The sequence below is a fragment of the Sparus aurata genome, chromosome 6 (assembly GCF_900880675.1).
Source record: "Sparus aurata chromosome 6, fSpaAur1.1, whole genome shotgun sequence".
Taxonomy (NCBI): Eukaryota; Metazoa; Chordata; class Actinopteri; order Spariformes; family Sparidae; genus Sparus; species Sparus aurata.
Genome location: NC_044192.1, coordinates 36,050,675 through 36,076,030, shown reverse-complemented (window position 1 = coordinate 36,076,030; position 25,356 = coordinate 36,050,675). Strand labels below are relative to the sequence as shown.

Genomic DNA, 25,356 nt, shown 5'->3' with positions numbered 1-25,356 from the left:
CTGCAGACCCAGCTGATGGAGGATGTGGTGGACAGAGGTGACTGGACCCCCAAACACCCTGAGTACCGACCTAGATGATGTCCCACTGACACCATCAAGCCCAGCAGCACTGCAGGGACTCCTGCTCAGCCTGTTACTGTCCATCATCTGTAGTTGATAATAATCTGTAAATACTTATTGATGCTGTAATTTTGTAAATAGTTGTAAATGTTCAGACCTTAATAATAAAAAAACACATTTTCAATCCCTTGTTGTCCCTGAAAAGTAGCACTTGATGCTGATTACTGTCATAAATAATACTTAAGTTGTAAATACTGAATGGAATAGACAACGTGGAACAATAGAGCAATATTTTATTTCATGAATTATTTAAAATGACAACTAATTTAAAAAGAACTCATAAATAACTCAGTAACTAACAACAGAAAAAATGTGAGGATTGTCCTCTGGAGCAGAGATAAACCTCTCCATCCTCTCTGCAGCCTCGTGTCCTCCTTCATCCTCCTCCTCTCCTCTTTTTGCTCCTTAAAACACAATGAAATGTGTGTGTATATATATATATATATATATATATATATATATGTATATATGTATATGTATATATGTATGTATGTATGTATGTGTATATATATATATGTAAATATCCATAAGGATAATCATAAAACTTAGCTCTTTATTCAAACGTTTAACTAGACTTTACAGTGTTACAGTCTGGAAATGAAGCAGGGATCACAGCCTGATCTGAATCTGTTCATCTTGGTCCATTTATGTAAAACGAGTCTGTAACATCTCCACAGTAACAATAAGATATAAGTCAACCTCTGAAAGTCTAACGTTTGAAAGTGGAGCTTTTAACGCTTTACTTCCAAAGGCATCAAGCTGAGAATTACCAACGTATTTTACCTCGAAATATATGACTATGTTTTACTGTATATACTATATATACCTTCCTTCCAAGCAGAGAGATATTTTGCAAATATTACTGCAAAAGTGGGTCCTCAGTTATTAGTATACAGAGAAAATGGACTGATTCACTCGTGATATTAACCCTCCACCTCCGCCAATAGTAGCTCAGACATTTCAAACTAAGATAAAACTTTATCTACAAAACAGATCAAAGTGGGCCACAAGTCCACATCTGAACAGCATTTTAGAAAGAAAAAGAGTGGCGTGGTGTAATTGTGCACTATAACAGCAATGTAACAGATACAGGAAGTACAGTGGGTTACAAACCACAAATTGACTATTACCTGGAAAAAAGCTAAAAGCTTTCAAAACATGTGCAGATTTAACGGAACACAAAGCAGGATGATGTACAAACCTTGAGGCAAGTTCAGAAAAGTGAAGGAATTCCACAACATCGCTGACACAGTGGAGCAGCCAATCAGTGCAGTCGTTAACGTTTCAGCCAATCAGAGCAGACCCATCTCCTCTGCACTTGAAGGGCGGAAGAGAGCTAGGATTAGAAGGAATCATGGACGGAGGTGGAATAACAAGCAATCAGGTAAAATCCAAAAATACTGAGATGTTGGATATCTGCAGAGGTAGGGGACTCGAGTAACATGACTTGACTCAAGTCGGACTCGAGTCACATGACTTGACTCAAGTCGGACTCGAGTCGCAAATTTGAGGACTTGAGATTTACTTGACTAAGACCGATGAAAAACTCGACTTGACTTTGACTCGGCATTAATAACTTGAGACTTGACTTAAACTTGACACAGATGACTCGAAAGTCTTGGCTTTTCTTTCTTTCTTTTTTTGGCGCATATTGAGACGTTAGTTTCGTTTTTGATACTTTGTCCTTGCCACTGCATGACAGGCTGCATGCCAGAGTGGCGGCCGACAGGCTCAAGGGAGGAGAGGCAGCATGAAGGGAGCTCCGAAAATCATCACATTTAGATTCAAAGATTTTTTCATGTCTGGGTGATTTTGGCCGCCGTCTTGGTTAAAGCGTGTGTGTGTGTTTCAGATATAGCGTCTTCAGTGCGCACAGACATTATTTAAAATGTATGCGCGCATTTACGCGCTCACAGCCCAACACGACACGTACCGGCACACATTAAGTTTGACGCACTTGTTTTTTCGTTCACGTCCGCGACAGACCTGCTTCTCCCTCCGCCTCTGAGATGTAGAACGTATTTTATATAAGAGAAACACACAATTCTCATTTCAGGACAGAACAGACATGTCCTGTAATTTTCAGCCTCCTTTTATAGAGTGGGAGGGGAACAATACCTGAGAGTAATATCCTCAGCTGTCAGGATGTGCAGTATGCTGCAGTCCCAGGGTTGATATCAATGTAATCTTATTCTTGTATTTATGGGTTTGAAAAACAATTCTAAAATTGATCAACTATGCACATACATCATATTATTGACTAACCACCCTCTTCTGTTTGCTGTGTCTACAGATATGAAGAATACATTCATACGAACTTCTTGTGACTTGTTTGACCTTAGCAATGACTTGACTTGACTTGCTTGAGTAATAGCCATGACTGGACTTGACTTGCTTGATTTTCATCAAAAGTAACTTTGGGCTTGCTTGAGACTTGAAGGTTAAGACTTGTGACTTGCTTATGACTTGCATGTATGTGACTTACTCCCACCTCTGGATATCTGTGCAGTAGGGGCAATGAACGACTGCTTGTTGTTTTTGTTGCACTTCATTAGCATTCATTAGCATGTTTTTAGATAGTTTAAATACCATTTTACAACATTTATGGTAATCGTAATGAAACCGCTCTGAAGAGCTGCTGGTAGTGTATGGAGTAAGATAGCTTAATAGCAGCATACCACTCCGAGAATCTGTAAGTCAGTCTGGGGATCGGTATATGCCGCTGAGCAACAATCGACATACCTTCAGCCACGTTTGGATCGATTCATAAATTGTGTCAATTTCTGTTTAACAGACCGTTGCTAGGGACGCTGCTCTGATTAGAGAGGTGCAGATAGAAGAGACTAAAAATGAACTATGCGGGACATTTGCCTTATGGTTCATTTTTACCTTAAATACACAGCAGCCGAGTGATAGTGCTGGTTAAATAAACGACTTGTTACATGGAAATTTGGAGCCTCCGACCCGGTGTCCCAGCTCTCGTCTCTGCAGCACCGTGACACAACCTTTAACCCGTTACCTCTTGTTTATGATAGATAAGACTACACCATATACACATCATTATTTGCGTATGATAATCGATCCACTGATTGATTTTTCGCCGGCTTCCTTGTAGACAAATGCACATGACAGAGAGGAGGGTTCGCAAAGAGGAGAAGACACCGGACTTACACGATGGACAGATTAATGTCAATTTAGCTTGCAAGCCAGTCCTTCCAGAAAAATGCGAAGTTTCTTTGTGATTGTTGCGGCCAAAAATCCTTGATTATGCGGAACGTTTTCTTAAAAAATATGTGGGATGCAGGAACTTGCAACAACTGCGGTTTGATGAAAAAGAGAAAAAAAGTGATTCCCCCAACACCCGGTTCTCACTAGGCTACCACCTTAATGTAAAGAGTCATCTCTCATTACTTCCTATGATAAGCATGCATACTACATCACAGAAAGTGTTGGGAATAATTAAGTTCTCATCTTGTTTTATTTCAGACCTTAATAAACACATGGATCAAACTTACCAAACATTGAAGAGTTAAACAAGTTAAGTAGCTTTACAAAAGGAATATGCTACAACTTCTGTAGAAATGAATAAATGAAATATGTGCTTCCTGTTTTACAGAGGTAGCTATACTAAACAGACATCTGTTAAAATAAGTGCTTCCAATGTAGAGTTGTCACGATACCAAAATGAGTAACCACGATACTATACCTGGGTATTATCGCGATACTGCAGCCTTTTTTTATTATCATTATTTTTATGAACTGCAATGTATTTGTACACGTTATAAATACTTATTAATTACTTATAATGTTGTTTGGTGCATGATAAACATAATACTAGTGAAGCATGAATTAGACTGAAACAAATACTTTTATGAATAACATTTATTAAAAAGTTAAAATAAAAATAAAAAAACGGTATGGTCTTGGCCATGGGTTGCTTCCCTTTTGGGTTGGATGGCTCTCTCTAAAATAAGGAGTGGGAAATACATAACAAATTAGCCTAATGGTCCTAATGGTTTTAGTTCATAACTGGGTCAATAAGAGTACATGAACAAAAGCATACGAGCAATAAAAAACAAATAAATGAAGTTAGAATTTATATGGTTGAAATCATATAATCATTTAGTTTCCTTTGCACATTATTTATGTTTAACTAATATAAATAATCAACTCAGGATAACAAATCCTCTGTCTTTTAAAAATATCTATTTGACAATAATATAACATAATAAACCATAGAGGACAAAATACAATAAACGGGAACTGATTCCCTGTGAAAACTATATTTTTATGCATTTTCTAGGTGCTTTATACTTTGACATCCTTTAACTCTTCATTCCTCAGCCTGTACACGGAGCATATAGACTAATATTAGCCAATGAGAAAATAAACAGGGCATACTAACCTGGTATTCGACATATAAATCTGGGTGACGACCCTGCAGGTGTTTATAAGGTTGGATGTGTTCCCTCCTTTGGCTTCTATAGCTTGGTGGCAGCGCCTGCACAGTGGACGGCCATCGTCTATTGCTTTACCATCTGTGCCTTGTTTAAAGCTAAAATAGTTCCAAATGTGACTTTTGGAGTTTGGTTTTTTGAGCAAAATGAGTGGTGCCACTGAGACGCCGCCGCGGCAGACTCGCCGCTCGGGCCTGGTGCTTCTGCCATGGTGAGTGTGTTGTCTCGTGTTAGTGACTGTAAGCTCGCATCTGGGTGAGACAGAACTTTAGCTTGTTGTTTGTTTTGAAGCGAATTTCTATCGAAGCGGAGCTGTCTTCACGGAGTTCGTTCTTGCCGGCAGAAACACACGAACAGCCAATCAGCTCACAGACGGGCGGACCCAGCGTGCGGAAACAGCCTATCATATCCCCGGACATCACCAGTAACAGGCAAACAGCCAATCATTCAGCAGCTGTGTAGTTCGGTTGCAGTAGTTAGCATGTGGGTTTGTTTACAAGGGAGTAGCATGCAGTGAGAAGCCGGGAGGAGAGTAGAGGCGGCCGCTATGTAGCGGAAACTGGCACCGGTAGTATAGTAATCCACGGTAGTACCGTCGTGTAAGATTTCTAGTATAGTAGGAACCGTTAGGATTTGGCACCGCGGGGTACCGAGGGTACCGCGGGTATCGTGCAACTCGATTCCAATGCAAAAAGTGCAATCTCTTACTGTAACGTCAATCTACATACTACTAATATACTTACAACTGTAAGCGTTTCGAAAACTAGTGTGATTTTTTTGTTGGCAAATCGCATAATCGCGTTTCTCTGGAGGGAATGGCAAGCTAAATAAGTAAGTCTGTATGTCCATGAACTGTCAATTATTTTAAATAGTACACTGTTATGAAATATATATTTGATATACACGTTATTGACTTTACCTGTGATGCTTCACTTGAGCTGGCAGCTCCACTCGCAGTGCCCTGAGTAACTTGGCCGGCGCCATCTTGCATCGCAGTCTGTTGCTGTGTCCCAATTCAGGGTCTGCACACTTCAAGGACCCGCCCTTTGCGGTCTCACCGAATGAGTGCACTTTGTTGCGCCCTGCAGGCCGCGTCAACTTTTGTTAAATGGGACAGTCTACCCTTCGCAGCATTTCCTGGTTGCATCGCCAGATGTTCCCACCTGTAGCCCAGGTCCATGAAAGTGACAAGAAGAGTAAAGTTTGACTGCCAGATCTGTTTGAGCTTCAGGAATTCCTGATTTCCTTTTTAATCCTCCTGCTTGTGGAGGAAGGAGAAGCGGTTCTGGTTTATCTCCGGCTGAGAGGATCGTGGAGAGGTAAATTGAACCCACAGTAATGTTATCAATATCATCATTATTAGCTAGCTAACAGTTTGGGGTCATTTAACATACATTACATTAATGCTGACACATAACTGCTGATCGCCACTTAGGGTTTTATTTAAATTTTAAAGGCATTATTCCTATTTAAAATGTTTGGTAGATAGTTTTGTTTGTTTTAATGATTTATTATTATTATAATTACATTATGAAATTGCCTCTTTCTTAAAACTTTCTTAATGACCTGGCAGCCGTGGATGGAGTCAGAACTGCAGACCCAGCTGATGGAGGATGTGGTGGACAGAGGTGACTGGACCCCCAAACACCCTGAGTACCGACCTAGATGATGTCCCACTGACACCATCAAGCCCAGCAGCACTGCAGGGACTCCTGCTCAGCCTGTTACTGTCCATCATCTGTAGTTGATAATAATCTGTAAATACTTATTTATGCTGTAATTTTGTAAATAGTTGTAAATGTTAAGACCTTAATAATAAAAGAAACACATTTTCAATCCCTTGTTGTCCCTGAAAAGTAGCACTTGATGCTGATTACTGTCATAAATAATACTTAAGTTGTAAATACTGAATGGAATAGATAACGTGTAACAATAGAGCAATATTTTATTTCATGAATTATTTAAAATGACAACTAATTTAAAAAGAACTCATAAATAACTCAGTAACTAACAACAGAAAAAATGTAAGGATTGTCCTCTGTAGCAGAGAAGAACCTCTCCATCCTCTCTGCAGCCTCAGAGAGGATGGAGATATATATATATATATATATATATATATATATATATATATATATATATATATATATATATACATATATATATATATATATACATATATATATATATATATATATATATATATATATATATATATATATGTATATATATGTGTGTGTGTACATATATATATATATATATATATATATATATATATATATATATATATATGTACACACACACATATATATATATATATATATATATATATATATATATTTGTGTGTGTGTGTGTATATATATATATGTATATGTATGTATATGTATATATAATCATAAGGATAATCATAAACTTAGCTCTTTATTCAAACGTTTAACTAGACTTTACAGTGTTACAGTCTGGAAATAAAGCAGGGATCACAGCCTGATCTGAATCTGTTCATCTTGGTCCATTTATGTAAAACGAGTCTCTAACTTCTCCACAGTAACAATAAGATATAAGTGAACCTCTGAACGTCTAATGTTTGAAAGTGGAGCTTTTAACGCTTTACTTCCAAAGGCATCGAGATTTGCCAATGTATTTTACCTTGAAGTTTAACATATCTGGCATTGGATGTTTAAAGGAGTAAAGTATAGACCCAATACTTACATTTAAATACGAGATCTGCTCCACTTGAGGTTAATTTATTTATTTCTTCTCTTCATACACTCACCCAAACTGCATGTATGTATTCAAGATTTTATTTCTTTTAAGTCAAAAATATTACATCAAAGAAAAAATGAAGAATGAAACAAGTGATAAAAATACAACATAAATAAGGCATTGTGCAAGAGACAGTGTCAGGACCACAGGCTACACCAACAGACCTGCTGACTGGCCATCTCTTCTAACTGACTGAGTGAGAAGAGAGTTGGTTCACAGAGGACCAATTCAAATAAAAAAGCAGTTACACAAATCCCATATACAAAGATTGGAGAGTGTCAACATGACTGTTGTAACAGAGTCTTAGACAATGGGAAAACCAATCAAAAGAAGCTGGCTGATATACTCTAACATGAATGATAGCGTGCAGTGCTTCTGCTGCTAAAGGTTTTCTACAAAAGGATACAGACTTCATAAGGAAGGACTAAAGGACTGGAGAAATTCAAGCCACTTGCTGAAGGTTCATGAGGATAGCCAGGAGCACAATATTGACGATGGGGCCACATGGCATCATCCACATCACATTCAGTATCCTCTCTTTGCAATGCACAGAGGGAAAAATCTTCATGCATGCCTTATCCAACCTTGACATTCCTCTGCACCCATTTCTCACTCTCATCTGCCTTAGACCTCTTCCATCCATGTTGGATTGTTCATTGAAGATTTGTGTGAAGGAGTGTCAAACAGGTGCTTCAGTGATTTCATACTGATGTAGGTAGTTTCTAATAGTTAGGATCAGATGGTTTCTGTTTGGTTACCATAGCTAAAACAATGGAGTTTGGACTGCTTGAATGACATCCGTTTTGTGTGTCAATCCAATGAGAAAGGGTTAACACGTTTGCAAGAGCTGTCTTGTGCTCTGCTGAGACAGTGCATTGAAAACCGAGTGGATCCCCGTTTCTTTAAGCAGGTCAAAGCAATCAGGAAAAACTGTAATGGTCCATGTATCTTTTGGTCATTCGATTTTCCTTTCAAGAACGGGTATTTGAAACTAAAAACGACTGGTTATTTGATTTTTTGTTTTAAAATACAAAAATGATTATTGAAATACAAGGCATTTTTCTTTTTCATGGTCAAAAGGGGATGAGTGAAATGTAAAAACGATTCGATTTTCATTTTCTGTTTCATATAACAAAAAATAAAATCCCTAGAAAACAGAAACAGAAAAAAGGCCTGTTTTTTTCATATTCTGAGACCGGATGTTGTCATTTACAGGACGGTGCTGTGTAGAACAAACAGAAGGCTAAGGCGGGGTAAATTACGGTGACACATGGACATGGAACTGCTGTAAAGCCGGTCAGCCTCCGTGGTCAAATCAGCTGCACTTAAATTTCGAGTGTACGAGTATTCTCAGCAGTATGGTAAATGCGGAGAAACAGCGTATTTACTTGCGGTTGTCAAAATAAAGCTATTATCCGAACCTACATTTAAAATACAATGTGTTACATTAAAGTGTTACATGTGCCCATGATGAATAAGAAACACATAATATCAAGTATCTTTACTGCACCAGTGTGAAGAAATGCCAAAATACAAGTTCCATATTTATGCCTCCAGATTGCATATTATACCATATTTGAGGTGCTGTAAAAACACATTGCTCTATATTTCCTGGCTACTGATGGTATATTTGACTTTTACACATCTAAGACTCCAACTATACATGATATCAAGCATTTTTACTGTACCAATGTTGAGAAATTCAACAATAATATATTTATAATTATATTTGACGTGATGTAGAAACGCTTTGCTCAATAATTCCTGGCTATGGGTGATCAATCTGACTTCTACACATCTAAGACTACAAGTATACTTGATATCAAGCATTTCTACTGCACCAATGTGGAGAAATTCAAAAATAAAAGTCCCATATTTACACCTGGAGATTGCATATTTGACCATATAAATTCTTGATATCAAGTGTAGTTGTAGTCTTAGATGTGTAAAAGTCAAATATACCATCAGTAGCCAGTAAATACTGAGCAAAGTGTTTTTACAGTAGCTCAAATATATGAAAATATGCCACATGGAGAATCAAATATGGAACATTTATTGTTGAATTTTTCCACACTGGTGCAGTAAAAATGCTTGATATAGCTGTAGTTTTACTATAGATATCTACTGTTTGTTCTACACAGCACCGTCCTGTAAATGACAACATCCGGTCTCAGAATATGAAAAAACAGGCCTGAAAGGAAAATCGAATGACCAAAATATACACAGACCAATAGCCTTTTTGCTGATGCATTTTAATTTTCAAATTCGACATTTCAAATATAATTTTGGTAACATTCAGAAATATCTGTCGGCTCCTAAATGTTCTCCACTCTCCAGGGTCCAGCGCGGTACCTGAAGTGGTTATTGCGCTGGATGCGGAGAAAGCTTTTGATAGGGTAGAATGTTATTTATGAATGATGTTTATTTGAATGTTGAAAGAAATTTGGATATGGCCCTAATTCTATTTAATGGATTAAACTTTTGTATACCTCTCCCAAAGCCTCTGAAATCACGAATGGTAAACGCTCACAGTATTTCCAGCCGTCAAGGGGCACCCGTCAGGGCAGCCCAATCAGTCCATTGCTGTTTGCCCTGGCTATAGATCCCTTGTCTATTACACACAAAACATTACCTTCAATTACTGGGATTCATAGGAGGGGTAGAGAGCATAGAGCAGCTCTTTATGCAGGTGATTTGTATGTATCTGACCCTGTTTCATGTGCTCCTCCTATTATCCACACCCTGAGGAGATTTGGAGCTTTTCTGGGTATGAAATTAACTTCAGTAAAAGTGAATGTATCTGTTAATGACTTGGCTCTTCAAATACAGGATGATGCTCTACCGTTCCATATGTCTAGAAATGGCTTTAAATACTTGGGCATTAATATTACAAGGGACATGCAGAATCTTTACCAAGAAAACTTCTGTCTGCTATTTGAGAAAGTTAAATTAGATCTGAAGAAATGGAAACTACTTCACCTATCCTTAGCAGGGAAAGTGAACTGTATGAAAATGAATGTGCTCCCCAGGTTTCTTTACCTCTTTCAATGTTTCCCATATTCTCCCTAAATCCTTTTTTAAATCTATTGATAAGAAGCCTAGAATATGGTTAGAACTGTTACAGAGGCCTAAAAACCAAGTTGGATTAGCCCTTCCAAATATTTGTCACTGCTTATTGGGCCTCAAATGTTCAAAAAATCATGTTGTGGCTCCATACTCCCGACCCAGATTGGTGCCACCTTGAAGCTGCATCTTGCATTTCCACCTCTCTTAGAGCCCTGGTCACTTCCAGCCTTCCCCTCTCTTTCTTACAATGCACTAACAATCCTATACGTAGTGATAAACACCCTCAAATTATGAGTTCAACTTAGATTGAGATTTGGGTTTAAAAGCTTTCTTCATCTAGGTCCCATACACAATAATCACCTTTCCCCCCAGCTACACTGAAAAAAATATTTTTGGCCCTGTAATTATTATTTCAATTATCTATATAAATTCTCCAAAAAATCTGAATTCAATGCTTTTACTTTAAAATAGCAGTTTTTCATGTAGTGCATTACTTGGTGATTGTTTGTGATTATGTGTCTTCAGTTTTGTGTGTAAATTAAATCCTTCAATCCAAGTAATCAGAATCAGAAATCCTTTAATGTCCCGCAGACGGGGAATTTGTTTGTCACAGCAGCAAAAGAATATTACAAGAACAAAAAAACAATAGCAAAAATAAACAATGAAATTAAAAAAGGAATAGATAGAATAGACATGCATATTTACATGACATAGTGCAACATTAAAAGCAGTTTTTTTAAACATGGATTTTAGATACAAATAATAAATGTGGGTGTTAAGGAAATTGACCAGATAATGCAAAAACAGAAGTGATGTGACCCATCAACATTTCGTACTGCCCCCCAATCCAGGCAGTCTATAACCGGGCCTGATTGTGACTCCTGTATTTGCTCAAAAAAAATTATTGTATGTCTTGTGGGTCTGATTGTGAGACTGCAGTCTGCCCCAAATTCACTACCAGCAGCTCGTCAGAGTGGTTTCATTACAGTTACCGTAAATGTTAGAAGATTTGCGCACTGGAAAAAAAGGTGCGGCTGATTTGGCCCAGCAAATGCAAACCACGGCTGGCTTGACCGCAGTTTTTTATCAGCTGATTTTCCCCTTATAGATAACAGCATGCTTTTGCTCACACTGGAAACTTTCAATGGGTTTCAAAGGTATTAGAATGGCAGGAGTTATTTTTGCAGATTTTACTGGTATGAACAATTTTAAATCCAAATAAATGTATTTTTATTTTTTGTCACAGGAATAGAAAATACACAATTTGTAAAAAATGTGTATTTGTGCAGTGGGTTACAAAGGTCAGGGTTCAGATGAGATTGTGTGTCATGTCCGATTAAGGAAACACAATGGAGCAGGACCCAAATGCAGGAATAAAAAACTACACTACAAAAACATTTATGAAAACAGAAGATCAAAAATACCAAATCATGACGGATCGATTCATTGTTTTCATAAGATAAACAAGAAGAAAAAAAAACTAAGTGTACTAATTTATCCAGTAATGATGGAAATATTATTTTGTAAAGTAAAAAAAGCAGAAACTTACACCCAGATAATTAAGGTAATAATATTAAACTGTAAAATGTATGTGTATGGCACATATCATGGGGTTTGATGGAAACAGGACACAGATTTTCTGTGTAATCGGTTCACCAATTTTGTGTCCATGTACAGGAACCTGAAGAGGAGCCTCAGACAGCAGGACCACAGCAGCAGGTCTCGTCTGACTGCAGCCCTCCAAGCAAGCAGTGTAAGAGGACCAAGCACAAATGTCCCATTTGTGGGCAACTGTATGCTGACATTATCCAGCACCTGAGAAGCACGGAAAAGGTGGTCAATAAAACAGAGCTCCTTCTTCTGAGCAAGACTTCTCATCGACAGTAAGTGTCCTGTTTCCTCTTAAGGATGCTCTTGAAGAGGCCTCTTATTGTGCTTTTTCACTATCAATGAAATAGACAGTATTGTTAATCAGTATAGTGTATAGTGCTGTAATCCCTGTAATCAAAGTGCTTTTTTCCGTAACAAATAAGGTAATCCCAATGTAAATATCGGTCTGTGATGAATAAGACTACAACTGATTTTGCAAAAGTCTCTCAAAAATAGATGCAAAGCAGGTCATGAATAAACTGTTCTAGCCAGTCTCATATATTTTTAGCATTTTTAGGGGTTAAGTGGCTAAACATGTTACAAAGACATGTCTGCATATTTTCTTAGTACTTTGATTCATTTCACTTTTACACTTCTTACAAACATTTTTTCTCCTACTAAATCAGAGACTCTTCTTGCTCCTACAGTTTTAGGACAAATCTGGACTGCCCAGTGCATCTCTGCAAGTCCAAACATATAAACCGACTAGACAAGCATCTGCAAAAGATCCACCATCTGAAGGTAGTCCCTCTGTGTGATTTGTGTGTGTTGTCGAGTCAGGTTTAGATCTTAAGCTCAGCGACTTTGGTCCTTCTTGTTCTTCCTTGCTGTGTAGTGGGTCTTTGGTCTTCATTTGATCCTTGTGTGGTTGTTATAGGTTCGGAAATGCTGTATTTATTTAGTGCTACCCATCCCACAGAAAGAATATTGCTGGTTAAATACATGCTAAAGATAATAAGATATTAACAATGTAACTTTTTCAGACAGAATGAAATAATTTACTAATGTACATTCTGCTTTTTTTGCAGAACCCAATGGTAAGCCTTTATATAGAAAAAGCTAAGGACAGGTACATCGCGAGAGAACTGGCCCTCCTACGTGCGTCGAAACCCGTACCACCAATGGTGTCTCATCTGGACGAGGTCGATGCTTCAGCCATAGAAGAGGGTGTCAGGAGGGTGATAGAGGCCAGATCACAAGCTGCAGCGTCTGCCACTGTGCCTCCTCTTTCGGGCCCCCTCCGCAGTTCTCCCCCTGCCAGCCAGGCTTCCTGTGACCCAGATAGACAAGCTCCATCAACCAGCCAGGTTTGTGACCCAGAAACTGTACCAGCTGTGCAGGATCCTTGCCAACAGGCCAAGCGAGGAAGAAGGCACTCTGTCGTGAGCACCCCTGATCCTGGGTGCAGGAACTGCCAGCTTCTGTCTGCTGAGCTAAAGGTGGTGAAGGACCTGCTGGAGATCGAAATTGAAAGAAACGATGAGCTGAAGCAGCTCCATTGTTCCACAATGCGTGCAACTGTGAGTGTTGAGTTATTCCTCTGGTGTATTAAAAGTGACAATTTTTTTCAGTTACTCTTGATTAAAAAAATCTGCTTCATGTGCTTTTTTTCAGGCAGCAAAACATCGCAGACGTGCACCATTTGACCCCAGCAAAGCCCCTCGCTATGGTGAATATCATAGTCACTGTGCTAGTATTGAACTGGAAAGATAGAGGATGTTGTGTTAATGTGCAGATTGTAAAGACGTCTGTGGTCAGTGATTTAAGAGAGTAGACCATGCAAAAGTATTTGATTTGCTTTGATTGCTTTCCTCTTCAGTAAGTTTGGTCGAGGAATTTAGGAGCCACACAGAAGGTGCCAATCCCAGTAGAAAAACTTCGGACAATGCCAAGCAGCGAGGCAAACATGTAATCGATTTTCTAAAGTACATGGCAGAGCCAGGATCCCCAAGTGTTGACCTTCTCTTCCTGCGTGACCATGCTAGAGTCCGTGGGTAAGTACTACACTGTATCAGTGTTCAACAAATGGTTTTATTGTTGATTATGCTACTGTTTCTATTAGTGCTTGAGCGCCATGAAAGGCGCCATCAAATAAAATGTATTATTATTATTATTATCATTATTATTATTATTATTATTATTATTATTATTATTGTTGTTGTTGTTATTGTTCTTAGTGTATTGTGGGGTAGAGGACATGACTGTATTTGTATTTTTCTCTTTCAAGTTTTGTTGAAGTCCTTCAGGGAAAAAGATTTACACCAACCACTCAGAGGAGTTATTTAATGGATGTTGTGGCCTTTTTGAAATATATTTCAAACATGGCCCCACTAGCCGTCAGATTAGGAACGAAAAGAATCAACTGCATCCTGGTGGAGCTGAGGGCCCGGCTCAAAGACATTGGCCGGGATATTGTCAGCCACCAGCTAAGTGTGAGGCGAAGGAAATCTGGTATGTTGAACATTAAAACCCCCACCTCCAGACATTAACATCACATCATTAAAAGCAGGGAACATGCATATAATAAATGCTATTCAAAATTTCAGAGAGACTGGTCAAGGCAAAGACACATTCAAGGTTTATGCATGAGGCCCCTAAGAGGATAACTGCAGCACTGGGTATGGATCATTGCTCAGCATCAGTTTCAGATTTGTAAAAATAAAGTTTATTTAATTTTACAGGGCTTCTCCAGACTCAAACTTTGGGTTAAGATACCATTCTTGCAGACTGTACATTACAGGGACTGGCATCTGCAAGCTGGGTTTTCATATATGGGCTGGTCTGGTGGATTGGATGACTACAAATTTCCAGAGTACAATGTTTGTTGCTTTTGTGTGGCCAGTGTGTGGTCCTTAGGTAAAGAACATCATCATTGCAAGTTAATGAATACAACGTCCTTCCTCTGCTTTTACAGTTGAGCTTGAGAAGCATCCAGAGGACAGAGGATCTCTTAAAGAGTTTTTTGGACTGCTGGCTGGGTACATAATTTCCACAACAGGCCACCGAAAGGGTGTTGTTGTTAACATGACAACAAAGGAGGTCAATGAGGCTGAAAAAACTACGCAGGGTGCCCGCATCATCCGTGTAAGTGCAAACATTATAACAAAAACTGAAAGGACACAAGAAACATACACATTGTTACATCAGTTGGTCAGAATGAAAAGTCATCTTTCCTGAATTATTAGGTTGGACAGCACAAGACTCAGAGACACTTTGGTGAAGCAGCTGTACCCCTCAATCCAAGTGAGTATTCCTGGCTGCAGCGTTACAACCTGCTTCGACACAGCATCGAAGGAGGCAAAGAGGCTTCAACCTTCTTTCACACGACCAGTGGAGGCGTTCTGCTGAGGCTGTCTGAATATTTCAAGGAGGCCTGGAAGCGGATGGGCTTGGGGACACCCCCAACTTTCAACATGCTTCGCTCCTCTGTTGCCACTTATGTGAGATAACTTCTCGTTTTTTTGTGTCTTGTAAACAATAATGTGTGGTGAAAGGTTAATGAATTTTGCATTTTTATGTATTTCTTTTTTACATTCATTCCTCCAGGCCAAGCGACACTTAGGAGACAGCGCATACAAGAAGGTGGCAACATTCATGTGTCATGATGCCTCTACGGCCAAGAGATTTTATCACGGTATTTTAAACCTTATCTAAATCAATGTCAAACCTATTTTTTCATGTAGTATCCATCAACTTGTATTCATTTTATCCATTTCTTTGCACAGCGGAGGACCCAGCAGAGGTCACGCTCAAAAGCAGAGAGTTGTCAATGATGGCAATTTCCTCATATGCTGCGAATGAGGGTAATGCAGGTGATATGAAAAATAATATAAATATAATACTAAATATAATAAATAATTTCCCAGTCTGGGATCATTAAAGTAATTCTATCTATCTATCTATCTATCTATCTATGAAAACCATATTAACTGAAACAGAACCGGATCCTGAAGAGGACGAGGAAAATGTGCCAAAAAGGACTTACCAGCTGCGTGAGAGAAGGACATCTGTGAGTTTTGAAAGTTTTTAAGTATTTCCACATATTACAAAGCTTTTAAAGGAGTCATCACCTGGAAATCGCAATTTCTCTCGTTAAATCATGCATATTGGTGTTGGACCTCTGTTGAAACTTGCCTGAAAAGCTGGAGTTTGAAAGTGGCTTATTTTTTTCGCTTTGGCTCTTTTTCCGAACAGGAATAGCGCACAATAGTGCGCGTTCCTAAAGCACGAGATTTTGACTCTGCTCCTGTGGTGACGTTACCACAGGAGGCTACTTGCATAAACATCGGCCCACAGCCGTCCTCAGCCAGAGTGAGCACGCCGAATCTGCTTATTTCTCTGTCATTTTCACGCCATACATCGTCACCGCCAGCATTAAAACTCAGGTCTTACATGTAAAACACGAGTGTGAAAAGTAAGACGGAAAAAAAAAGAATTTACCATTCAGAGACGTCCTGCTGTAAACGTGTCTCTTCCACCGTCTCTGCCTCATCACTCTCCCGTTCGGTTTCCGACTCCGGCTCGTAGATAAATGCCTGAATTCCGTAAGGTTCGTCATTTAGTGTGTGCGCCATGACAGGGGGCTGTTTATGTTTTGGAGTCTGTGTGTGCATGCAGGCTCGCCCCCCATTCCGGCTCTGTCCTTCCTGCGGCCAATCAACGCGTGCCTCATTACATATTAATACAATGCACATCCGGACCGCTCAAAACCTCGCACATAATCTCGCATGAGAAAGTCGCGGTATGAAAAAGTGTCAGAACAAGCTCTATGTTTGATTTTAAAAAAAAATAAAAAATTCTAATAAGTTTTAAGAATTGATCCAAAGTGATCCAAGAGGGACTGGATATATAAAAAACCAGGTGATAACTCCTTTAATATTCTTTTGAATTTCAAAATAACAGCCGGTGATCTCTTTTAAATAGGATGGGACAGATAAACAGGAGGTCGAGTTCCCTTTCCAAAAAAGAGAGGTGAGAGTCATAATTAGGTTCAGTGCTTTCCCACATTCTATTAGCTTTCAATTCAAAATCAGTAAAATGTATCGTATGTTACCTAAAAACAGTGGTTGAGTTCTTCTGAGGGTGATGGCTCTGCAGATGAATGGAAACCCACACAGAAGGAATTTGAGGATGATTCTGAAGAAGAGGAGGAACAGGTCATACAAAGCGTTCACACGGTGGCCAAAAGAAAGAGATCTGTCCTGCAAAGAGAAGTGAGATCTATCATCAGTTTAAGTGTTTAAAAGTACTGAAAACCTTTGGAGCTAAATGAGTTAAACATCTCTTTATTTTAAAACAGGAAGAGTGCTCCTCTGGTCAGAAAACTACACAGGCGGAATCGGAGGAGGATTCTGAAGAAGAGGAGGAACAGGTCACACGAAGGGTTCACAAGATGGCCAAAAGAAAGAGGTCTGAGAGCCCTGTCTGGCAAAGAGAGGTGAGTCAAGGGTCCGTGCACTGAAAGTAACAGAAGAGAAGTGTACGAGAGGAGAGAGTCCATGTCTGCCTGAGAAAGAAGGGGAAGCCCTGTCAAAAGGAAATATGGGGGAAAGTGGTGAGGATGATGTGTTGAAGGAGTGAAGTGAAGTGGCTAGTACATCAAACAGGCAGTAATCAAATCACAAAAAGCGGAAGTTTTACCACAAAACTTGAAACTTTGCTTTTAAAACCCACACTTGTCTGTTTCATTTGTTCTTTAATTCATATTGTGAAATTAACAGGATACACAAGCATTGATGAGCAAATCTCAAGACCTAAAACGGAATGCAGCCCTGGTTTTGCTAGCCGTTATTATTATTGGGCAGTAAGCCGCCAGTTGGCCATCCTTTTTGCGGTTGTGTCTGCAGATTTAGACGTAAGGCGGTAAATTGTGGGTCTGTTTTGGTGTGGCAATATGACACCTCGGAGGGTACACTTATTTCCACCTCTATTGCTATGTAAATCTGAGTCGTCGATGTGCTGGTAATTGCATGAGATGGGCAGAGGTGTCGATGACCTGCACTGTTGTGCTGGCCACAGTCGGGAAGTTTTAAAACCTGGAAACAGCTGATCACAGTAGTTTGTCCATCACTTCATCCACGGACGTCAAGATGAGCAACTGGAAAGCCGCTAAGATCCAGGAGATTCTAGCGTCTTCTTGGTCTCTGTAGCTATTTTGTTGTCAGGTTGTTGTTGTAGCAGCAAGCTACTAATGGTCACTACTTTCAAATTAAAAGCCCCCCACCTTGCAGCAAATGTGCTGCCTTTTCTATCTAAACGGAGCCTCAGACTGCTGTCACTCACAAGACACCTGCAGTAAGTATAATGTCAACATATAGCCCCATATAACACATATAACACACAAATAAGAACAGCAGTTACACATGTCTAGTCAGAAAAAGTATTTTAGTAAACAGACTTGTTTAGAAATCAGGTCCGTTCTTTACAATAAAAGGACTCTTACATAGATGTTGGATCGTTGCCATTGTGTGTAGGTGATACAGTGGGTTTCTATAGGGCCAACTAATAATTAGTGGCTTTTTAAAGTGTTTACAACATGCTTTGACCTTTTTCTACAGGACAAGGTGGCAGTCAAAGTCCTTCCTGGTATAAGAGCACTGCGCTGAAACACACCTGAACATCCGAGCTTGACGAGCAACATGATCTACAATATATTTTCACATCTTATTTCTTTGTCTTTTTTTAGATGCAGCCGGCTTTTGTAAGCCCAGGAACAGCAAAGATGTTGACAACGCACTCAAAAAAAGTCAATATTGGGAAGATTATTTTCCACAAGTCACCCCTCTATGATGTCACCATGCCAATATCTGGTAATTATGGGAAAATATAGAACCTGGACAAGAAATGTTGCATGTATTTATTTATGTTTTGTAGCAGAATCAGCTTATAACTAAAAATGATGAAGCGCAACTGTTAATTCCATTCAGACGTCCTTTAGTGAGTAAAGAAAGGAGGCAACAAAAAACATACATACAGGGTGTGCTAACTTAACAAGAGGTACAGCATAGCTTACTGCAACAAAATCTGACGTCATCACCTTTTTCCCTTAGAGCATCCTGGGTACTGAAGTCAAAGAAGATCAAATGAAATGAAATGCAGTTCTCCTTTTAACTACATATTTAGTAACAATAACACATAAACAGTTTTTATGAATTTGAATGTTGACTCATATTATAACTTATTAATTCTTAAGGCCCCCACACACCGCCCAGACTCAAACCAACAGCCAACTGCCTTTATCCGACCACTCTGTTGCCTCTTGTCTGACCTGTTTGGCAGAAAAGTGGCATTGACCACACCGTTTCAACGTGCTGCCAGCTCCACAGCAGCGTGTACGTTGTGTGCTTGTGCGAGATGCAATAAGCGGGTGGCGCTAGTGTATAAAAAAAGACGCTGGACGAGAAGTTTATGCACGCAGCTTCCTTTACTTTCGATCAAAACGAAACTTAACTATTTAAGACAAAAACAGCCGCATGCTAAACATGCAGCTAGGCATTACCAAACGAACACAGATTAATATGTCCTGAACAGACATAATAACAGCTAGCCTCGTGCCAGTACTGCAAAACATGAAAACAGGGAATGACAGAAAGGGGTGCATAGAAAAACAAAGTGCACACAGTATTCCGCCCCTCCCACACACGGCGCTGATTCGCTAGCACACCGCCAATCAGAAAATCCAATGGCTCAGATGGCCGACAGCCAACCTCCTCAGAATTCGCATGTTGAATTGGAGCAGACAACGTCCGCACGGCTCCAAAAGCTTCCAACGCAGCTGAACACACCGAACATATTTGTTCCCGACCTCTCGCCGGATCTCCCCAAACGCTTCAGACGTCCAACGGTTGGACAAATATTCTCTCCGCCATCTGTTCCAGAAGTTGGTCATAAGTCTCTGTCTGTATCGCCACTTCCGTGTCATCTCCTCCTTGTTTAATGTCAGCTGGAAATGGCCTAGGGGGCAGGCAAGTCGGTCTCTGACCCACCAAGAAGTGAGCAGGTGTCAGTGGCTGTGGCTCATCCACATCATTGTGCACATAAGTGAGTGGCCCCAGGTTTATGATGGCTTCCGCTTCAGTCAGATTGGTACGCATTTCTTCAAATTTGAGTTTAGCTCTGCCAAGCTAATTTCTGAGAATGATTTTGACCGACCTTACAAGTCTTTCCCAGAATCTGCCCCACCAACTGCTCTTTCAGCGATGAACCTCCAGGTGATGCCCTTCTCTGAGAAGAACTCTCGTAACTGTGGATCCTTGATGGCTTTCCAGAGCTCCTTCAAATCCTGATAAGCTTTCTTGAATGTCTTGGCGATATCTTAGTTGGAAGTTTTCAGTGGACAGAACTGAGACCAGCTCTAAGGACTGCTTTGGTTACAGCACAAGTGAACAATGCTTTGTGTGATTTTGTCATGGAGCTCTATGTCTTCACATAGAACGGCCCTGCAAAGTCTACACCTGTGACCGCGAATGGCGGTGACTCTGTTATTCTGTCCCTTGGCAGCAGTGCAGTGGTCTGTTGTCCAGCCTTTGCTTTGAATCTTCTACAAAGTACACATCTTGACCCAACCTTCTTGACTTCCTGTCGTGCCCTCAAAATCCAACATTTCTCTCAAGTTTGCACTAAAGTGTCTTGTACACCTGCGTGCGTTATTGTCTCATGTTTAACCTGCACCAACATTTCTGTATATCTGTGGTTGTTGGGCAAAATCCATGGGTGCCTTTCTTTGGAAGAAAGGTCAGAATGCTGGAGCCTTCCTCCCACACTGAGCAGCTCATCCTCATCCAGAAATGGTTTTTGCTCTCGGATTCTGGAGCCAGTGTTTAGGCATTTCCCTGCTTTCAGCAGATCAATTTCTGAGCTGAAACTCTGGATCTGAGTCACTCTATTGTTTGAACTGTTCCACTTGCTAGCAGAACTGCGAATTCAGTGTAGCACTATCATTGAGTCTGTCCATAGTCTGAGTTGTGTCTTGTCTAGTTGCAATGCCTTCGTGAGAGTGTTCCCCAGCCGGGCTGCTATTACAGCTCCCGTCAGCTCTAGGCGTAGCAGTGTCCTCTTTTTGAGTGGGGCATCTCTGGACTTGGATGCAACCAGGCTTATGATGATTTCTCCATGCTTTGTTTCTCCCTGCAGATAAGCAACTACACTGCACTAAGCCTTTTCACTTGAATCACAGAATACATGTAGTTTGAAATCATGGCTGTTCTGCTGAATGTGTGTTTTGTACCACCGTGGGATTGAAAGCTGCTGCAGCTGAGGGCGCTCTGAGCACCGCTGTTGCCATGTTTTGGTCAAATCAGGGGGCAATTCCTCGCCCTACCTGAGCCCTCTCTCCCACATCTCGTGCACCAAGCACTTTATCCTGATTGTGAAGGGGGTTCAAGAATCCTAGAGGGTCAAAAATGCAAGCAGAAGACTGCAGAACAATTTGTTTTGTGTTCTCCCTCTCCTTCAGAATATCAAGCAGCCCTCTAAGGACAAAATCATCGGGGACTGGTCTCCACACCAAGCCTAGAAGCTTTAGCACTGACCCATGTGTTTCTGGCTTTACAGCAAGCTCTCCTGCCATTTTTCTTTGAGCTCAGGAGAGTTCGTCATCCATTTACATAGCTCCATGCCTGCAGCTTACATAATGTTCTTGGCTGTTGTTGTCACTGCATGGGCCTCTGTCACCTTGCACTTGAAATAAAGTCATCCACATAAAGTGATTAGCTGATGTTTCTACCTCTTTGGGGTGTTCCTGCTCATATTGTCTGAAATGCTTCCTTATGGTGGCTGCAAGTAAGAATGGCCTTGATGAGGCTCCAAACACCACTCTCGTCATTCTAAGCATGCGCAGCTTCTCGTCCTTCTCCTCTGTTGGTGGGCCTATGAACCACAGAAATCTTACAGCATCCCGGTCTCTGAGAAATGCTTTCTTGATGTCCGCAATGTATGCAATCTCATGCAGTCTAAACCTGATCAAAACACTCATCATATCTGGATTCAGATTGGGACCTGTTAAGAGACATTTAATGAGGGACATCCGTCTTCGTGTGATGAAGCATCAAACACAACCCGCAGTTTTGTTGTAAGTAATATGTCTCATGTCTCTCCTCAGCACATCCTCAGCCATTCCTAATTTTAAGTAGTCCTCCACTACTTCACTGTATCTGCTGTAGAGTGTGACATCTTTTCTTAGTTGCCTTTTCAAACTCTCCTGCCTCTTTTTTGCAATGCGGTAATTGTCTTGGAGTGGAGGATGAATTTGTCGCCAGGGCAACTCCACTTGGTAACGCCTATTCTTGAAGATAGAGGTTTCCTCAAACTGCTGCAACACTTCCACATCCTCTGGGTTGTCAGACTTCTCGCTTATGATGCCCAGAGACTCAAGCTCCCAGAATGCATGCAGCAGTTTGTCAATCTGTGCATCCTCACTGAGCTGAATGTGCATGCATGTTGTCCTCGTCATGCTGGACACTGCTCTGGGCCCTGTACTGCCCATCCGAAGGTGCTCTCCAGTGCCAACAGGCGCTCTGTGAGTCTTTCTACTGGCCATGATATTATCTGCCAGTAGTAATCTGAGCCAATTAGCACAGAAAGTTCTGATTTGTCATCTCCAGTGAAGTCTGCGAGTTGCAGACCTCTCTTTTCCATCTCTTTCTGTATATATTCACCAGGGACTTTCATCAACGCTCTACACACCATGGGGGTCGCAGCTGCCTCCATTTCAGTGCTCGGCTGTTTATTCCAGACATTCTCCAAGCCGAGCTTCACTATGCTGCACTTCACCGTTGTTGGAGCAGAGGAGCCAAATGTGTGAAGTGTAAATGTCCCTTGTCTAATGACAGGTAGCTGCGGTGCCCTCACCACATTCTCATGCACAGAACTCCCCTGGCTGCCTCCATTTAGCATGCAGCGGACCATCTTCCTGCTTGTGCGCCCTACAACCAATGCCTTGGCGCACAGTGTTCTCATTATCAGGCGTGCACTTTTCTGCTTGAGGAATTGCTGAGGAAATAACAGTGTTCATGTCGGCAGAAACAGCAGGTAGGCGTGCCACATTTTTCTTGCAAATGGCTGCACGATGCCTGCCTCCACATGTAGCACATGACCTGCCCTTTGACCTGCTGAACCTTGCAATGTGTTTAGGTCCCAAACACACATAGCACCTGCTAAGCTTCTTCAGCGTTTCTTAACGTGCTGCAACCTCTTGGTCTGGACAGTTTTCAGATTTGTTTTCAGCGCCATCAGGGAACAGGCAGTTTTGTGTTGTCTGGTTGGCATTGTGTAGTGCAGCTGCAGATGTCATGCTTGGTTTCTTTAGTTTCATGTCACTGGCTGGATATGATTTGCTGTATGCTTTGTGAGCAGACTGGTTCTCTCTCTGGTTATATGATCTCATCATTTGCAACTGCTCTAGTGAGGTAAGTTTTCAGGTAGGTAAACTTCTCTCTTTTGCAAAGAGCATCATTGCTATGAATGGCAGTCTCATACTGGCTCCAAAATTCCTGTCATAAACTTAGATCGGCATTGAATTTATCTATTATCAGCTTTGCCAGTCTCACGATCAGGTTATTGTACCAAGAGCCGGCGGAGCTTGCGCTAACATCACTTAGCCAAGCAGCCCGGGGATCATCGTTACTCACAGTCTCATGTGCTCTGATCACTTGGTGGGCTCGAGCTTCATACCGATGATGCGGTCTCTGTAATCCTCCGCGAGGTTAGATCTCCGCCTCGGCGTCTTCCAGCAAAGTGTGTTCCTCCACTACGCGGTCAAGCTCACGCAAGCCGTCCTCCTTTGCTGACAATATAGCCAGCATCTCTTGTACACGGCCAACGTTCGGGTCTTCCTTTAATAGTTCAGCATCGATCTGATTCAGCAGTCTTGTGGTGGAACTCCGTATTGTCCGACACTTTCTTTTTGACCTTTCAGTAAGTTGTTCCCTACCTTCCAGTTGCCCCTTGTTGTCCCTGTCTTCGTCAGCCATCATCTCCTGCTTCCCGGGTTTCGGCACCAAAAAATGTATCAAAATTAGCTCATGACTAAAAATTACTAGGCGAGACTGTTAATTCCATTCAGACGTCCTTTAGTGAGTAAAGAAAGGCAACAAAAAACCCCATACCTACAGCTGGTGCTAACTAAACGAGAGGTACAGCGATAGCTTCCTGCAACAAAATCTGACGTCATTACGCCACGTTCACCTTTTTCCCCTAGAGCATCCTGGGTATTGAAGTCTGTTTTTAGTATTACTCCACATCAAATGAAATGAAATGCAGTTCTCCTTAACTACATATTTAACATATTAACAGTTTTTTATGAATTTGAATGTTGACTCATATTTTAACTTATTAATTCTAACAAATAATATGTTCTTTCAAAATAATTCTCAACATGTATTTACTATACACTTTTAAGGTGACATCATCAAACACCAGGCGGGATCCACAGTCGGACAGATGATTCCCTTAGGTAAATACATACTAAAATGCAAAGAATGAATACTGGTACAGTTTTCAATAGTAACCAATCTTTATTTACTTAACGTAAAGGATCCGTGGGAGAAACAGTCTCCAAAGAGTTGCTGTTGGAGAATGAAATTTCAGTGGCAGACACAACATTCGACAAGAACCTGTCTGAAGGAAGGGCGGGAGAATATAAAGGACAAGAAAAAGAAGGTGAAGTGGATGAGGGCTCTTTAGAGAAGTCAAAGACTGAAGGTGAAGACAAAAATAAGACAGAAAATAAGATAAAAGAAGGACGAAATACAGAGAAAGAGACACAGGAAGACTCTTTTGAGAAAATAGAGAGTAAGAGTGAAAAAATAAAGAAGAGCGAAACAAAGATTCAAGAGGAGTCCTTGGAGAAGATGGAGAGTAAGAATGAAAATGGAGAGAAGAGAGAAACAAAGATTCAAGAGAAGTCTTTGGAGAAGATGGAGAGTAAGAGTGAAAGGGAAAGAAGGGAGAAACAAGGATTCAAGAGAAGTCTTTGGAGAAGATGGAGAGTAAGAGTGAAAAGGGAAAGAAGAGAGAACCAAAGATTCGAGAAGCTCCTTTGGTGATGACGAGTAGTAAAGTTAAAGGAGATTCAGGAGTAGAGCAAAGAAAGATGAGAAGCATGTGGTGATGATGAGGAGTAGGGCTAAGAATTGCAAAGGAGAAAGCTAAAAGAGGAGCATTTGGAGACGAGTGAGAGGGAAAGTGAAGAAGGATCAAGTGGAACAGCACAAACCTGGAAGTCTTTGGAGAAGATAGAGGGTAGAGTGAAAAGGGAAACAAAATAGAAACAAAGATTCAAGAGAAGTCTTCGGAGAAGATGGA

General features: G+C 40.6%; 1 protein-coding gene across 3 annotated transcripts; it reads left to right on the top strand.

Moving 5' to 3' along the window:
- The first annotated feature begins 749 nt into the window (after nucleotides 1-749).
- LOC115582622 (uncharacterized) lies at nucleotides 750-25,310 on the top strand. 3 transcript variants are annotated; one of them, XM_030418683.1, is made up of 20 exons: nucleotides 750-1,504; nucleotides 12,082-12,287; nucleotides 12,702-12,795; nucleotides 13,083-13,574; nucleotides 13,669-13,723; nucleotides 13,874-14,048; nucleotides 14,282-14,505; nucleotides 14,601-14,672; nucleotides 14,969-15,138; nucleotides 15,240-15,494; nucleotides 15,601-15,688; nucleotides 15,780-15,857; nucleotides 15,993-16,063; nucleotides 16,978-17,025; nucleotides 17,118-17,267; nucleotides 17,354-17,491; nucleotides 18,740-18,863; nucleotides 24,452-24,505; nucleotides 24,586-25,111; nucleotides 25,298-25,310. In XM_030418683.1, the coding sequence occupies exons 1-19, from the start codon at nucleotides 1,475-1,477 to the stop codon at nucleotides 25,095-25,097; spliced, it is 3,036 nt and encodes a 1,011-aa protein (XP_030274543.1). In that variant the 5' UTR covers nucleotides 750-1,474; the 3' UTR covers nucleotides 25,098-25,111; nucleotides 25,298-25,310. The 3 variants fall into 3 exon arrangements, with proteins under 3 accessions (XP_030274543.1, XP_030274542.1, XP_030274545.1); XM_030418682.1 differs by having other exon boundaries at nucleotides 15,780-15,866; XM_030418685.1 differs by lacking the exon at nucleotides 14,601-14,672 and having other exon boundaries at nucleotides 15,780-15,866.
- Nucleotides 25,311-25,356: the final 46 nt, after the last annotated feature.